Source organism: Musca vetustissima, unplaced genomic scaffold (genome assembly GCF_032173495.1).
Source record: "Musca vetustissima isolate MV318-11 ecotype Yass unplaced genomic scaffold, APGP_CSIRO_Mvet_v1 utg67107, whole genome shotgun sequence".
Lineage (NCBI taxonomy): Eukaryota > Metazoa > Arthropoda > Insecta > Diptera > Muscidae > Musca > Musca vetustissima.
This window is the reverse complement of record NW_026884219.1, coordinates 96,969-113,958: the sequence shown is the minus strand read 5'-3', so window position 1 is coordinate 113,958 and position 16,990 is coordinate 96,969. Positions and strand designations below refer to the sequence as shown.

At 33.3% G+C, this 16,990-nt stretch overlaps 3 protein-coding genes across 3 annotated transcripts; 2 read left to right on the top strand and 1 right to left on the bottom strand.

Annotated features, from left to right (window-relative positions):
* The first annotated feature begins 6 nt into the window (after window positions 1-6).
* LOC133331227 (L-threonine ammonia-lyase-like) lies at window positions 7-2,248 on the top strand. Its single transcript, XM_061539628.1, has 2 exons — window positions 7-264; window positions 1,885-2,248. The coding sequence occupies exons 1-2, from the start codon at window positions 11-13 to the stop codon at window positions 2,246-2,248; spliced, it is 618 nt and encodes a 205-aa protein (XP_061395612.1). The 5' UTR covers window positions 7-10.
* Window positions 2,249-2,381: 133 nt separating this feature from the next.
* Window positions 2,382-5,977, bottom strand: LOC133331226 (radial spoke head protein 4 homolog A-like). Its single transcript, XM_061539626.1, has 3 exons — window positions 5,643-5,977; window positions 3,624-4,720; window positions 2,382-3,160 (listed from the first exon to the last, which is right to left on the bottom strand). The coding sequence occupies exons 1-3, from the start codon at window positions 5,975-5,977 to the stop codon at window positions 2,382-2,384; spliced, it is 2,211 nt and encodes a 736-aa protein (XP_061395610.1).
* Window positions 5,978-15,029: 9,052 nt separating this feature from the next.
* LOC133331225 (phosphotriesterase-related protein-like) lies at window positions 15,030-16,241 on the top strand. Its single transcript, XM_061539625.1, has 3 exons — window positions 15,030-15,582; window positions 15,651-16,033; window positions 16,104-16,241. Exons 1-3 carry the CDS (start codon window positions 15,030-15,032, stop codon window positions 16,239-16,241), a joined length of 1,074 nt encoding a protein of 357 aa, XP_061395609.1.
* The last annotated feature ends 749 nt before the right edge of the window (window positions 16,242-16,990 follow it).

The window sequence follows — 16,990 nt, the reverse complement described above, 5'->3', positions numbered from 1 at the left end:
CTCCAATGCCATGGAAAACAATGGTCCAATTCACACACCCATTAAGAACACCTTGGCCGATGGTTTGGCAGTGCCCAAGGTGGGTTATAATGCTTTTGTCACAGCTCTGCCATTGATCGATAAAATGGTTGTGGTCAAAGAGGAATGGATTGCTTTGGCCATTCTTCGTTTGGTCGAGGAAGAGAAATGTGTTGTGGAAGGTGCTGGTGCTTCGGGTTTGGCTGCCATTTTGGCTGGCCATCTACCAGAATTGAAGGGAAAGAAGTAAGCTTATATAAAAAATCTATATTTCTATGGAAAATTTCACTCAAATTTCTATGGAAAATTTCATTGAAATCGAAATTTTTTATGAAATTTTTTCTTTAGAAAATTTATTTATTGAAATTTGATTTCTATTAAAAATCTCTTTGCAAAAAAAAATCCTTAGAAAATTTCACTAAAATTTAATTCACATAAAAATTTTATTGCATTGTTATTTCTATAGAAAGTTTCTTTTGAAATTTTATTGTTATCGAAAATTTCATGCAATTTTTTCAATACAAAATTTAATTGACATTATTTTTTAAGGAAACATTCAATGACATTTTATTTTTACAGAAAAAATCATGAAATTTTATTTCTATAAAAGATTTCATGAAATTTTATCTCTATAGAAAATTTCATGAAATTTATCTCTATAGAAAATTTCATGAAATTTTATCTCTATAGAAAATTTCATGAAATTGTATCTCTATAGAAAATTTTATGAAATTTTATCTCTATAGAAAATTTTATGAAATTTTATCTCTACAGAAAATTTCATGAAATTTTATCTCTATAGAAAATTTCATGAAATTTTATCTCTATAGAAAATTTCATGACATTTTATCTCTATAGAAAATTTCATGACATTTTATTTCTATAGAAAATTTCATGACATTTTATCTCTATAGAAAATTTTATGTAATTTTATCTCTATAGAAAATTTAATGAAATTTTATCTCTATTGAAAATTTCATGAAATTTTATCTCCATTGAAAAGTTCATGAAATTTTATGTCCATTGAAAATTTCATGAAATTTTATCACCACTGAAAATTTCATTGAAATTTTATTTCTATAAAAAATTCCAATGAAATTTTATTTCAATAGAAAATTTCATTGAAATTTTATTTCAATAGAAAATATCATTGAACTTTTATTTCTATAGAAAATTTCATTGACATTTTATTTCAATAGAAAATTTCATTGAAATTTTATTTCAATAGAAAATTTCATTGAAATTTTATTTCAATAGAAAATTTCATTGAAATTTTATTTCAATAGAAAATTTCATTGAAATATTATTTAATTCACATAAACATTTTATTGCAATTTTATTTCTATAGAAAGTTTCTTTTGAAATTTCGTTGCTATCGAAAATTTCATGCAATTTTTTCAATACAAAATTGCATTGACATTATTTTTTAAGGAAACATTCAATGATATTTTATTTTTACAGAAAATATCATGAAATTTTATTTCTATAGAAAATTTCATGAAATAGAATTTCAGTATATATATATATATATATATTTCAACATTTATATTTATTGAAATTTTATTTCAACAGATAATTTCATTGGAATTTTATTACAACAGAAAATTTCATTGAAATTTTATTTTCATAGAAAATTTCATTAAAGTTTTTTTTCAATAGAAAATTTCACTGAAATTTTATTTCCATATTTGTTTCATTAGAAAATTTCATTGAAATTTAATTTTTATACAAAATATTATTTCAGTTGAAAATGTCATTGAAATTTTAAATTCTATGGAAAATGTTTTTATTTCATTAGAAAATTCCGTTTCAATTGAAATTTGTATCGAAATATTTCAACATTTTAATTTCAATATTTGTTTCCAGGGTCGTTATCCTGCTGTGCGGTGGTAATATCGACACCACAGTTTTTGGTCGTTGTTTGGAGCGTGGATTGGCCGCCGAAGGCCGTTTGGTTAAATTCAATGTGGAAGTATCTGATCGTCCCGGTGGCATTCATGAGCTGTGTGAAATTCTCTCGGATCTTGGTGTATCCATTAAGGATATTATGCATGAACGTGCCTGGCTGAAGGATATCTACACTGTGGAGGTGAAAGTAATTTGTGAGACGAGAGATTGGGCCCACAGTACAGAATTGAAAGAAGAACTGAAGCGACATTATACCAAAGTACAATTCTCCGAGGAGCCGTTGGCCATACACGAACAGATGATTAACCAAGGCAAGAAGTAGGAAAGAAAAAAAAAACACACACACAAATCGTCCTTTTTGAAAACAAGTCCCTGTTATTATTATTAATTTTATTAAAATGTATTTAATCAATAAATTATTCGATATTTATTTAAGTAATTTCAAACTGGTTTTATTACTCCTCTTCTTCCTCCTCCTCCTCTTCTTCCTCGTCCTCATCATCATCAGTATTATCATCTGCCGATTCATGTGACTCATTTTCATAATCCATCAAATGCTCCCCCATATCCCCTAGCTGTAATTCCTTTTTCAGCAAACTCAAACGATAAGCCTCCTCCAATTCCACACTGGGATCTGTGGCTTCCACAAAATCCATTGCCTCATGAGGATATTCCTCAGCTGGTTCGGGTGGATGATGCCACGTCATATTACGTCTGACATATTTATTACCCCAACCCAAATAAATGGAATCACAAAGATCTTCGAAAGCAAAAGTGTATGCTCCGGGCCATAGATTGGATCGCATTATTAAAATCCGTTCGTTGCTATTGGTAAAATTACTAGTAAAACGTCCAATCCATGGCACGGACATTTCATCATTCGCATCACGAGAACAGGGTGTTAGTATGGATGGGCCATATTCTCGTAATTCTGGTTCTTCAAGTTCTTCTTCTTCGTCACCACCTTCTTCGGAATCGTTTTCCTCACTTTCATCTTCTTCTTCGTCCTCCTCATTGTTCCCTTCTTCCAGACCCATTTCTTGAAGGCGTCGTAATTTTTCCAAACGTTTAAGTTCACGTTGACGATCACGTTTTGCCTTTCCTTCATCGAACCAAGTAACTCGTCCTTGTTTGAGGATATTGGGTCTAGCATGAAGCCATTGTGAGGGGTTGTTCAGGGAGGTTAGGGGTCGGGGAATATATTTTTCGTTTTTGACAAATACAATATCGTTATCTGCAAGGGCACATATTTTAATGAAATTTTCTATGAAAGTAAAATTTTAATGAAAATTTTTATGGAAATAAAATTTCAATGAAATTTTCTATATAAATAAAATAAAATGACATTTTCTATAGAAATAAAATTTCAAGACATTTTCTATAGAAATAAAATTTCAATGAAATTTTCTATAAAAATAAAATTTCATGACATTTTCTATAGAAATAAAATTTCATGAAATTTTCTGTAGAAATAAAATTTTCTATAGAAATAAAATTTTCTATAGAAATAAAATTTCATGAAATTTTCTACAGAAATAAAATTTCATGAAAATTTCTTTAGAAATAAAATTTCATGAAATTTTCCATATAAATTAAAAATTCAATAAAAATGTCATTAGAGAAAACATTTAAAGAAACTTTCTATTGGAAATGAAATTGTTCTAAAAAATAATTTTCCTTACCTTGCTCTCCTTCACCCTCCTCCCCTTCTCCCTCACCAAAGACTGTGCTTTCATGTTCCTCATCTTCCTCGTCGCCCATTTCATCATCCACAATACCATCAAAGAGACGTTGCTCAGCTTTACTCATTTTGCGATAATACCCCTTGGGAGCAATATAAGTACCCGCCGTGATACGAGCAATCATAGCTCTCAAATAATGTTTCTCTTTGCCGGGAAAGCAAGGATATGAAATAATATCCGCTTCCAAATCTCCCGTTAAAAATTTCTTAATCTTACGAGAAATCACAATTTGTTTGGGTGTACAAATCGGCAACTCAATCCATTCATCGGAGAGGGAGTTCACGACAAAATATGAAAAACGATTTACCCCACGTCCTATGGGTTCAGGTGGTATGTCGAATAGCTCTTCAGTTTTAACCGTGGGTATGGGCATGGCTGGAGGTATCATTTTATCCAACTCATCTGCCGGATAATTTTCCCAACCCACCGAACCTGGTGTTAATTCAGGACCAATATGTGAGGGTAGTTTTACCTCCTCTGGCATTCTCCATTGCATCTCCTCGATTTCTTTATGCATTTGCAAAAATCTCGAATCAATTTCTTCGTTTGTCAGCAAGGCCTCCACAATATAATATGAAGCCTTCAGGCCATTTATCATACCCCAAAAACGGCATTGCCTTATACACGGGTGTGTCTGTATGCGATCCATTGAACAGGCCAGTTGGAATATATCTTCGGAGGAGATACTAAAACCACATTGATTCCAATAAAATTGCAGATGTTGAACACGTTCATTGAATATTCGGAACTTATAGGCGTAATCGGGTTTTAATGGTAATTTTAGATCGTCTTCTTTTTGGTGATCTTCTTCCAAGTCCTCCTCTGAGATACCAGGTTTCGTATAATCGATCATGGGTAATTTCATCGACATTAATTGTTTCTTGGCCACCTTATATAGTGGGTGTTCCTCGTAGACTCCATTGGATGGAAACCTCTCCGGCAAATGGAGTTTTTGTTCACGAACATTGCGACTGAATTCTTCGAAGAAATCAATGACATTTGGTGGCCGTTCGTCTATGACACGTTTTATTATGTCCGATAAATGGTCGAAACTGGAAAAAAATCAAATAAGAAATATCGTGAAGTTCGATCTGGCCGAACTTTTTATACATTCAAAATACCTAAAATCGGTCTGTATAGAGGAATTTTGTCCACCCATAATCTGAAATGTCAAATTACAGCCACATTGACTAACTATGACTATATGTATTAAGGCGTAACCCTATATTAAGAAATTTCTGTGAATAGGTATTTTACCCAACTAGAACTCGGAATGGCAAATGTTGCTAAAAAATACCGGAAAGGAAACCGAACTCTAAAAAAGATGACTATGGTTCGAAAATTTAGTTAAAATTTGTAAAATACCGAAAATAAGATGATTTTGTTATCGCATTCTCTAGAGTTGAAAAATCTCGTTTCTAAGGCGGTTCGATTTTTTTCGGTTCACTAGGAACTAGGTCATTAATTTAGTTCTATAGTTTTTTTTAGTTCAATAGGTATTTTACCCACCTAGAATGGCAAATAAAGTCACTTCGTTGGGAAAATGTAGCCAAAAATACCGGAAAGGAGACCCACACTGTATACCTGTTTCGAAAATTTAGTTCCTTTTTGTTTAATGATTGGATTGAACGGAACTTAGTGAACGAGATAAAAAGGAACGATTGAAGCAAATTGAACTAAGGAACTGGCCTAGAATCGATCGTTCTTTGGTGAATAGTTCTTTTGAACTATTTCGTTCCGAGACGACCTAAATCTACCATTTTCAAACTTTTTAGGTGCTCTGTCTTATGGACATGAATAGTATTCAGTCTCAAAGGACATGCATAGTATTCTAAAAATGAATATGTGAATGTGGGGTATCCTACATATATTTTGAGTTGTGACAAACGCAATGGCAAATTTAATATCTAGTCCACCTTATCATTGAGGGTATAATTAATATACTCTCCATAACCAAGCTTGCATGTTACTCACAGATTATCACCACTTATGCTGCTGTACTGTTGCATTATCGACTTGGCCAGCGACAATTCATAGCCAATATTTGGTGCTGCGGGACGGGGCAATTTTTGCTTACGACAATCCTGATTGAAGAGAGCACTGCTAATGACCGAGGAGGAGGATGAAGTACTCGTTAACAATCCCGAGGGACACTGCCCTACCGATTCATTTCGTTTCGAAATATTTTCCTCTGATTCTGCGCTTGCTGGCTGGGCTCTCTGATAGGGATAATCTCCACCAATTTTGACGCTGCTTGAAGTGTCGCTTGGTATAAAATCGGTGCAGGAGAAATTCGTATCCAAGTTCATGATTTTATTTAGGCTTTGTTAAATATTTTAGGTGTTTTGTAGGAGGTAAATAAATTTGAAAAATATATTTCTTTAGAATTGACAATAATTGAAGAAGTACAGACATTTATGGAAATCGTTCCAAAATGGGTTTGTTAAAAACAGCTTGGCTTCTTCAATCTTACTTACTTACTTACCCCCCTAACTTACTTCAATCCCCTAAGAATTCTGAAGAGCTGCACAAAAGGTAATTATAAAAATTGCATATGTAAAACAAGTCTAAAGTCAATGCATTCGATGCAACATCAAACATTTTACATAAAACTATGTCTTGCTGTAAATAGTTTGCTAGACAACATACCGATGGTTCCCGGGTTCAAATTTCAGCGGAAAAATAATTCGACAATCTCCTCCAGATGAAATATATCCCAAACTCCCTGAAATATATCCCAATCCTCGGCTTCAATATCACAACATGAGGATAATTCAAAAGAGGAATGTCAGGGGATTGCTACACTAAATAAGCGAGGACACAAACCAATGTACAAAATCAAATATACATTGTTTCTAGGCTACGATAGATGGCAGCCCCATCACCTGGGATAGGTTGCAGAGACTAATCGTCTACTTATCAGGAAAAACTAATTTAACGAAGAAGAAAAAGTTAACTGTAGACTAAAAGTCAAAACTGTTACAATTTAAATAGAGCCTCTCTATTTAAAGGATATACATACATAAAATTACATTCTGACTTGTTGTAAACAAAGACTTTATAATCCGAGCGAGATGTAATTGGGAGCAGCACATTTAATTGGACTAACGACGAACTCTGTTTGAATTGATGAAAATCGGTTCAGATTTTAGATTTCATGTAAATGTTGCACCAAACCCAACATTTGCTAGATTGATTCAAATCGGCTCAGAATTAGATATAGCTCACTTACGTTTGTTCGGTCGTGACGGAATTTTGCACAGTGAACTAAATTGATTCTAGAATGTATATAGTTCAATAATAGTTTTTATATATAATATTGTATGATTACATAAAATGGATATACCCATGTCCATATGTCTATCCGATTAATACGAAAATTTACCGGTTAACCTATAGATATATATATATATAACACATATTTAATCCTCCTCTCGTCCCACTTTGGTATTTTCCTTACTAGTTTTAAATTTTAAGGACTTTGAGGATACTCGACTCTAAGGGGCTCTAATACGACTATCGTCTATAAATAGATTTCAATACCGATTAGGCTAATTAATTGATGTATGCAAATTTTACTGAAATCAGTTCAGATTTAGATATAGCTCTCGTATATAGTTTGTTCCGATTTAAGGTAAATGGTGCTCCAAACTCTCAAAATTTGTCCGATTGTGAAAAAATTTTGCACAGAGTACTGGATAAGGTCCACTTTGATGTATACGAAGTTTTGTTTTAATCGATTCAGATTTAGATATAGCTCTCATATATAGTTTGTTCCGATTTTTGGTAAATGGTGAACCAAATTCCCAATATTTTTCCGATTGAGACGAAATTTGGCATAATGTATAGAATTGAGACTAGGATAGAGTGTGTTAAGTTTTATTGAAATTAGATCCGATATAGATATAACTCCTATATAGTTCCGTCCGATTTTATGTAAATGGTGCACCAAGCTCCCAATATTGGTCCGATTCAAACGAAATTTTGCATAACTTATAGAATTGAGACTAGGATAGAGTGTGTTAGGTTTCATTGCAATTAGATCCGATATAGATATAGCTCCCATATATATAGTTTGGTCCGATTTTAGATAAATGCTGCACCAAACTCCCAATATTTGTCCTATTGAGACAACATTTTATACAGCGTACTGGATTAGGCCCAATTTTAGTTATGTGAAGTTTTCTTGAAATCGATTAAGATTTAGATGTAGCTCCCATATATATTTTCGTCCAATTTCATGCAAATGGTACACCGAGGAGCTTATGTTTGTTCGCTTTACATTAAATATTACAGAGAGTATTGGATTGAAATTTGTTGAAATCGGTTGAGGTTTAGATATAAGTTCCACATATATTCCCATCCGATTTCATCTAAATGGTGTGTGTACCAAATAACTAAAGTTTTTCCGATTGGGACAAATTTCTGTTGGATTTTGTAAAAAATATTCAGATGTAAATATAAACCCTATATATTTTCGTTTGAGTTCATTTAATTTGTGCTTCAAATAATAATGGTTTCTCCTAGGGAGATGAAATTGTGGACAGCGCACTGTGCTGCAGCATACTAATAGTGTATGCCACGGTTGCTCAATTAGGCCCTGATTTACTTCTAGCTCCCATACATAATTTTGCTGGTTTTCATACAAATGGTACATTTTCCATTTTTAAGTTATTTACGGAATGTTCTCATTGAAGTGGCTACAATTTGTCATATCGGATTCCTTGTGAATAAAAAATATTTTCAGATTTTAATTAACAAAGGTTAATTTTTTAAAATAATCCCCATACAAGTCGGCCTGGCTGAACTTAACCACGTTTGTTAGTAGGAAAATTTGCTATACATTGGGAACCCAAAGAATATCGATCCGATTGAAAACAAAATGTGGCCAAAATGGAGAATATTGGGTGTACCACTATATGGGTGTTATACTAATACGCCATGTAATATTTCGTCATCAAGAGTCTTGTTGACTTTCTGCCCAATAATTCTCCAATAATGTTTCAACCTCGCCCATTTTTTGATGTTAAATCTTGATTCTATAAACTTTTTTGGCCGTCGAACTTCCCTGCTGCATACTGCCTTCCGAAATGAATGCAATGCATTTCCATGGCAGATACTTAAATAAGAACTCAACTCAACACTTTGTTGATTTTGTGAGTCTTCATATTTTTTATAAATTAAAATCATATGATCTAATAACAACAAAAGTACAGCAACAACAACTTTGAGTCAATAACATTATTATTTGTTTGAGTTGGAATAAATTTATCGAACAAAGAAAAATTGAAATGTTGACATACACAAAACGCATTTTACCATCCCGGGCGAAGACAACAGGTAGCAGTTACTTAGTGCAATTATCATATGATACGATACGACACACAATATACGAACAGTAAATATAAATATGGGATTAAAAAATGTATAACAAAGAACAAACGTTCTCACTTTTTCCACAACTCTCACTAGATAAGATATCTACATCTTCTTCTAGAAAGGAAATACAAATATTCATATCAAAACATGTCGTGTTAAACAAAAAAGTAAAATTATCATTATTGTCGTAGTCATTTCTGTTGGGGGAGTTTAGATAAATAAACACAATGACTTGAAATAGAACTTTCTATTCTACGTTTCTATGTTTACATGTTATTTTTTAAGTTTGACGTATTGAATTTAATAATTAACGGAATGACTCATTTCTAAAGATTTTCAATAAAAATAATAAATTGTAGTAAACATTTCTAAGTTCAAATTAATTTGGAAAAATAGGAAATTTAATTTTCCTAATTAATCTAATTTAAGATGTGCATAATTGTATTAGATAATTAATTGATAACGTCAATTTCAATAATCTGAAATAATCCTTTGTTCCAAATTTAAGAATAAAATATCACAATATTTAGAAAAATAATTAAAGTGCTTTATAATATCACTGGCGGATACTGTAATTTATATTGAAGTTATTTATATAAGGTTAATAAAAGAAGACACCAACTCGCAAATCGAAGATCAAATAAAATTAATTGCAGCGAGAGATAAATTTGCATCGTTCCACTCACTTTCTCTTCCATCGCTTATCACATTTACACATTTACATACATAAATAATTAATGTTCATATAATAGACTGGGTCGTAGAAATCATTCGGTTTTAAGACGTTATGAAAACTTTTTGAAAGACTAAGACAATTTGCAGTTTTGATTTATTTATTCTACACTGTTGGCAATAAGAACAGTTGATTCAAAATACCAACCGGGCATCGGACAATAAATTATTTATGTTTTCTGTTATAACTCTTGGGAGAATAGGACTTCCACTAAACATCGCCACCTTACTCGTTTAGTTGCAGTAGTTTTAGCATTTTCCCACATAAGGTTATGTTGTTTTGGATTATCGTTTGCCTCTAGGAGTTCTTGGTCGAACTTGAATTCAAGATCCTTGGGTAATACACCCAAGCGCCATTCTGGTTATGTTATGGACTTTTTTCATATCTCCACTTATCCTTCGTTTAATATGTATTGGTTTCAGATTCCACTGCTCAATGTTACTGACGGTGTTGGGCCAGAATATACTGAATATGATCCTAAGGCATTTGTTTAATGAATACCTGTAGCTTTTGCATGTTGGCGTTAGACACAATTTTATACATGTTCGGAATATATTAAGCTTGATATTCCTGAGTATATGTGATCTTCTCCATGCACCTTGCAGTCTTCCGAATACTGCTATCTTTTTATTAGCCTATTAATTGAGTACTAGATTACAAAATCTATCGATGTATTTTCTTGATATAATTCTTAAATCAATGCTGCTCATCCATGGGAACTGGTTCCCGTGGTTCTCTGCGTTCTCTTTTTTATGTAATTTCAAGTGTGTATTCCGCTCATGCACAAAATAGTACGATGGCGGTAATGCCTAAACACGTATTCTCTTCTGTACAGGATTTTTTTTTTTGATGACTCACTTGTTTTTTTACAATTTTCAAGGTCTACTAATAAGGTCATACAAGGATCTGGTCTCCCTGGGATCAGCTGCCTCTCAAGTTTGCTTCAAAATCCATTATTGTGAATACAGTTCCATTATGAAAACGTAAACAAAGTAAAAATTTTTGCCATTACACTTGAGAAAAAAACAGCTGACTTTCGCTAGCTGGGTGACCTTATTAATGGATCTTGACAATTTCCGAACACCCCCGTTTCAAATCCAACATTGTTAACAAGAAGAAGAGACTCCATATCTCATGCCTCCTCTCTGAGATCAGAATCAATTCTTAATTTCATCCAGTACAATTGAGAAGCAAGCTTTCCTTTTTTTGGGAAATGGTTGGCTTATGTTTCCATTTTGAAGGACTGAGATCGCTCTCTTATAAGCATTCCCTTTTTGCTCAATACTTCCCATATGCCAGTTATATTTTGTACTTTCCATGGAATTCTTTTGTGTATTATGGTTCCAAGATATGGTGTTGAGCGGGGATATTTCTCTCCGGTTGTCTTCAAGTAAACATTTCTGGTAACTACATAAATATGTATTTTTTCTACGTTAGTTTTTTAAGTTTTTTTTTTGTGTGGTGTTATATTCCGTCATACTTATTCTGTCATGCTTAATTCTTATGTGTTGAGGTCGAGGTTGATTGTTAGAATTGTTCCAACTCCGTTGGGATTCGAACCCGGTCAGGTACACTGTACACTGCACTACGCCAACCCATACCCAACGCATCATATTTGATAACCTCCGATAGATTTAATGTATTTTCAATGTCCGTGGAGGATATATAAAGTAATTTTTTATAAATACAGGAATAGAAAGGATCCCTTTTTTTAGGCTTTTCAGTAAGTGGTCATAAACTTATAATTTGCATTTTTTAGAAAAATTCACCTTCAAGCAGAATGAGTGGCAAATGTCAGTTTTTTCAATTAATCGTTTGTTGTGGGCTATAATGTCAGAATAAAAAAAATGCAATAAGTCGTTCTGTTCATTTGAATGTCATGGGTTCTTTTTAAGACCGAGTTGGGAATATGACTTAGATATTGATTCATTCACAAATCATAAAATTCTTATTAACAATGTTCTAACATTCATCTTTAAACAAATGGATTTTAGAATATATATTTTCAAGATATTACATTTTTTGCTCGTTCAAATTTCTCGTGTAAAAAGTTTACAAAGAAAACGTCATTTTCTTCTTTGTTCTTTTAAATGTGATCCGAGTAAAAATGGTAAACGGGAATGCCAACTTCTGATTGGCTGTTATGTATATTTTGAAGTATTGCCATCTAATTTTGCCATATTTAGTAGATTTTCGTCATACACTTCTTTCTACAAATGTTGTAAAATTCATCTTCAAACTAATCGATGTTCGCGAAAGAATGAATCGACGACGCTTGCAGCGAAATTTTATCGTTCGTGAATTTTTCGTACAATGCGAACATTCGCGAGAGATTGCAATTCATTATAACTTTATCATTCGCGTTAATTTGAAAACATTCGAATTCTCGCCGTAACCATTCGTGAGAAAGAGCATATTTTAATCATTCTTCGCACCCTGTTTATACCTACCTTGAATAATTGTACCATGGGTTTAATCATATGAAAATTTAAAATTGCTATATAATATTAAAATTATCGTTCATTTTTAAAGAATTTTATATTATAATAATAATTATTGGCATCATTTGACAAAATATTTCTGCATAGAAACATACGTAACTGTTTGTTACTATTATTAAAAATCACGACCCACTCTAATATATATATATGCACAAATAATGCTGTCTGTTTATATGTTATCACAGCATTATTATTATTATTTATGTTTGTTGTTTTACAAATCTTAGCGATATTGATAACTGCAATTTAATAGAGAGATGTGCATATTTGTCATTCTCTCTCCGTTTGTTCTTTTTAACAACAGAAACCGGCCGGTTTTCTTATCAACTGCCTCTCCTTCCACATTTCTCACCAAAACAAAGAAACAAACAATTTGTTTGCGAGACCCCACAAAACTCTGAGGGGCTTTCAAAGGCTTCAGTTATTCGGTGACATTGCTAGAGTGCAGTTGAAAGTGGAACTAGAAAACAAGTGCTGATCTTAAAAAAAAAGAAAATTATTATATTATTTAGTTTTGTGTATATTTTTGTGCATTATAAGTTTCTTTTTGTTTAATCAGTTGTTGATAATTTACTTGTCATAATGCCAATTGTGCAAACAGGTAAGTGCATAAATTGAAGATCTTTCCATGAGATATAATCTATGTTTGTACGATGCGTTTTTACTTCTATCATAAACTAAAAAATATTTTATTTGTTGTGGGCTCGCTTCGGGGGGTGTTATTTGAATTTATCTCAAATAATTTAGGTCATTTCAAAACAAAAATGAAAGTAACAAAATTGATTTATGACTGTAACTCGTGATTTTTTCTTAAAAAATTAAAACAAAGATAATATTTAGCTTTTAGCAGATTTTAGATTATGGACTACACATTTCTAGAGGTATATACGTGACGAAATGACTTAAAAAAATTGTTTTTAAAAAATACCTCATTTTTTGGAATTTGGAAAAAAATTACTTACAAGTCATTTTCCAAAATAATAGTACAATTTTCACAGCTATTCTAATTAGGGAACTGATTCCCATCAAGTAAACACAATTATGCATACTTGCTCATCGATATATTACCTCGTACCGAAACCCTCAATCAAAACACTTCAGTATACTATTGTACATAAAAAGCTATTTGGTATGCCCACTCCTGGACAATTCTGTCAGGAAAATATGGTTATCTTTGGAAAGGATATTGAGTCTAATTAATTATTAAAAAACCTAAAAAAAATCCCTTAGTTAGATTAATTTAAGGGTCATTGCTCCGTCAGGACAATTCTGCCAGGGCAATATGGCTATCATAGAAACGGTTATTCAGAGTACACTCCTATCACATTGTTAACAATATTCAATAACGAGTATATTTTAAATCAGCAGACCAAGCAAGATTTTACAGAAGTTCTAAAACTCGAAACAACGGCATCACAATTATCAGGTGATTATAGAGAGGTTCCATTTCGAAAAATTTGTGACCCAATGGTTGTTCCATAAACCAAGCTTAAAAAATATTTCCAAGCACGTCGGTTTTGTGCGCCTCTCATCCAATTTGAAATAACATGTTCCGAGATGTTGTCTTCTACTTGATCTTTCCACAGGATTCGTGGCTTCTCCTTCTGCGTGATCCTTCACATGGCTCGCTTTTATATGCCTTTTGAGTGGGGGAATCCTCATCCATTTTCACAACATGGCCTAGCCAACGTAGTCGCTACAGCCCGGTCCGTCGGATTATGTCAATGTCCGAGAATATATGGTATGACTCATGGTTCATTCGACGACGATATTCACCGTCAAGATCGGCGCATAGATCGATGCAGATCGGCCCGGAGAATTTTTCTCTCAAACACTCAAAGAGCAGCCTCATCTACTTGCGCAAGTACCCATGCTTCAGACCCATACAACAGCACGGGTAATATCAGAGACTTGTAGAGTGTGCGTTTGGTCTAGCTGGAGGTGGTCTTGCTTTTGAGTTGCTTAGGCAGATATCAGCTTACTATTGATGATACCGCTGGGAGTTCAGTGTCCACAATTGAGATGAAAGAGAGACCATGATAAGCCCGCGCTCTGCCATGCTAAAGACAATCAGAGACGTTGCTTGGTATCTATTCTCCATACAGCAACGCAGGTAATATCAGCGTATTGTAGATTGTGAGTTTGGTCTGGTGAGAGGTGGCCTTGCTTCTGAGTTGCTTACTCAGACCGTAGTAGCACCTGTTGGCCAACACTATTTTCATCCGGATTTCAAAGCTAATATTATTAGTTTTGTTTATGGCGATGCCGAGGTATATAAAATCTTCGACTACATCGAAGCTGTAGTTTTCAAGTTCCACAGTTGATCCAAGTCTACTTCGCGTTGATACCATCAGCTTGGTCATCTCGCCAGTCCCACTTTGGCAGACTCCTTCTCAATTCGTTCAAATGTGGCTGTTGCCGCTCGCAATGTTCAACCCATTATGTCGATGTCGTCGGCGTAGGCAAGGAACATATTCTGTTCGGTGGCGTACAGAGTGTCATTTTTGTTCACAGGAGGATATTAAACAAAAACAAAATTTAACATTTATTTATAACAGAGACGGAAGTTTCCAAAACACTTAACTTTTTTCTGTTTATACCGCGCATTTTGTGCTAGGCTAAGAACTTTCCGAACTGCCCTCGTACTATAAGTCTCGATGTTAAGTTCGAAGATGGTCCACTCTTACCTTTCCAAGTATAACTTTTTTACAATGTCTTATGACGTATTTATGCTTCTATTAAAATTTCATGAAATCTTCTTCCTGTTTTTTCCTCACATTCACAGTTTTGGGACCCATTGATCCAAATCTTTTGGGTCGCACCCTCACCCATGAACATATTTCGTTGGACTTTGAGCATTTCCACTGTGCTCCGCCAGAGGATTTCAAACCCTTCTTTGAGGGGAAATTGCGTATGGAAAACTTGGGATTTGTACGCCAATATCCATACTCAAGCTTGGATAATACACGCTTCTATGATGAGGAAACTCATGCTGCCGTCCTAAAGGATATTGAGCTATATAAGAAATTTGGTGGCGGTACCATTGTTGAGAATAGCAACCATGGCTTGAAACGTAATTTGGAATTTATGGTTGAGGCCAGTAAAAAGACTGGTGTCCATATTGTGGCCGGTACTGGACATTATGTTCACGATTTGCAGGAGAAGGATCATCTCAACATGACCGTGGAACAAATGACCGATTTGTATTCAAGGGAAATTATCACTGGCGTTGAGGTGGAAGGTGTAGGCATGGTCAAGTGTGGTTTCATTGGTGAAGTCGGCAGCGTGTATCCGATACATGGTAGGCAGATGATTAAAAATATTTTATTTTTGGATATTTACTAATTTATTGTTTTTATTTTTTCCTAGATTTCGAAAAACGTGCCATAAAGGCCACCGGCGAGATCCAAGAAGTCTTGGGCTGTGGTGTTTCCTTCCATCCGGGCCGTGAAGCTGAGGCTCCCTTTGAAATTGTCCGCATGTATTTGGAGGCTGGTGGCAAGGCCTCCAAGTGCGTTATGTCCCATTTGGATCGCACCATCTTGGATGTTGATCAACTTTTGGAATTTGCCAAAATGGGCACTTACATCCAATACGATCTTTTTGGCACTGAATGCTCCTTCTATCAGCTCAACTCGAATGTGGATATGCCATCGGATGCCCAACGTATTAATAATTTAATGCGTTTAATTGATGAGGGCTATGTTGATAGGATTCTTATGTCTCATGATTTACATACCAAGCATCGTTTGGTAAGTAGTTAAGAAAGGAGATTTTATTTCTAATGGAAATATTAATAATGTGTGTATTTATTTTTTGCAGTCATCCTTTGGTGGTCATGGCTATCATCATGTCCATATGAATATTTTACCACGCATGTTTGCCAAGGGTCTCTCTGTGGAACAAGTCGAACAAATGACTGTTGTCAATCCTGCCAAATGGTTGGAATTTAATATTTAAGCGATGATATACTGCCTTTTAAACATTTTAATCGTTTCTTTACAATTTTTAAAGTCATGATATTTGAAATGTATTATATCTCATTATTGTTGTTCATATTTATATTTAATTATATTTGTAAAGTAATATCTTTATTCCTATATTATATTTTTAATAAATCCTTACAAATATAAAGTCCTCAAAAAGTAGGTGTATTTACTGCTTAAATCAGAACATACACATGTAAATGTCTCAAAAATTGAAAAATGTATTGGCAGATTAATTTAAAATCTTTTAAATCATAATTTCGGTAAAAATAACAACTCTTCTACAGGCTTACAATTAAAATGAAAAATCGTAAAAATTAAATTCTTACTAGGCGTTCAGAATTAGTTAGTTATTATCATATCCTCCCTGTACAACCAATAGTTTTCACTATTTCTGTTAATTTCTACCAGGCTCACAGAAAGAAATATCTCAATTTATCAATTATTTTATCAACGTCTTTTATACAAAATTATAAATTGCCACGAATTGGAAAAATTTTTAATTGTACCAGGTGCCCATAAATATATGTTTTCACAAATAATACGTATTTTCAATTGTAACAGGTAAACAGAAAGAAACCCCATTTTGTAGTCAACAATTTTAACATTTTTTAATAAAAAATATGTTCTTATAGAACAATACTTTAAAAATAGATTTTTTAAAAACATTTTTAGAACAACTAATTATAAAATTATTTTTTAGAAGTAATCAATAGGCGTGAT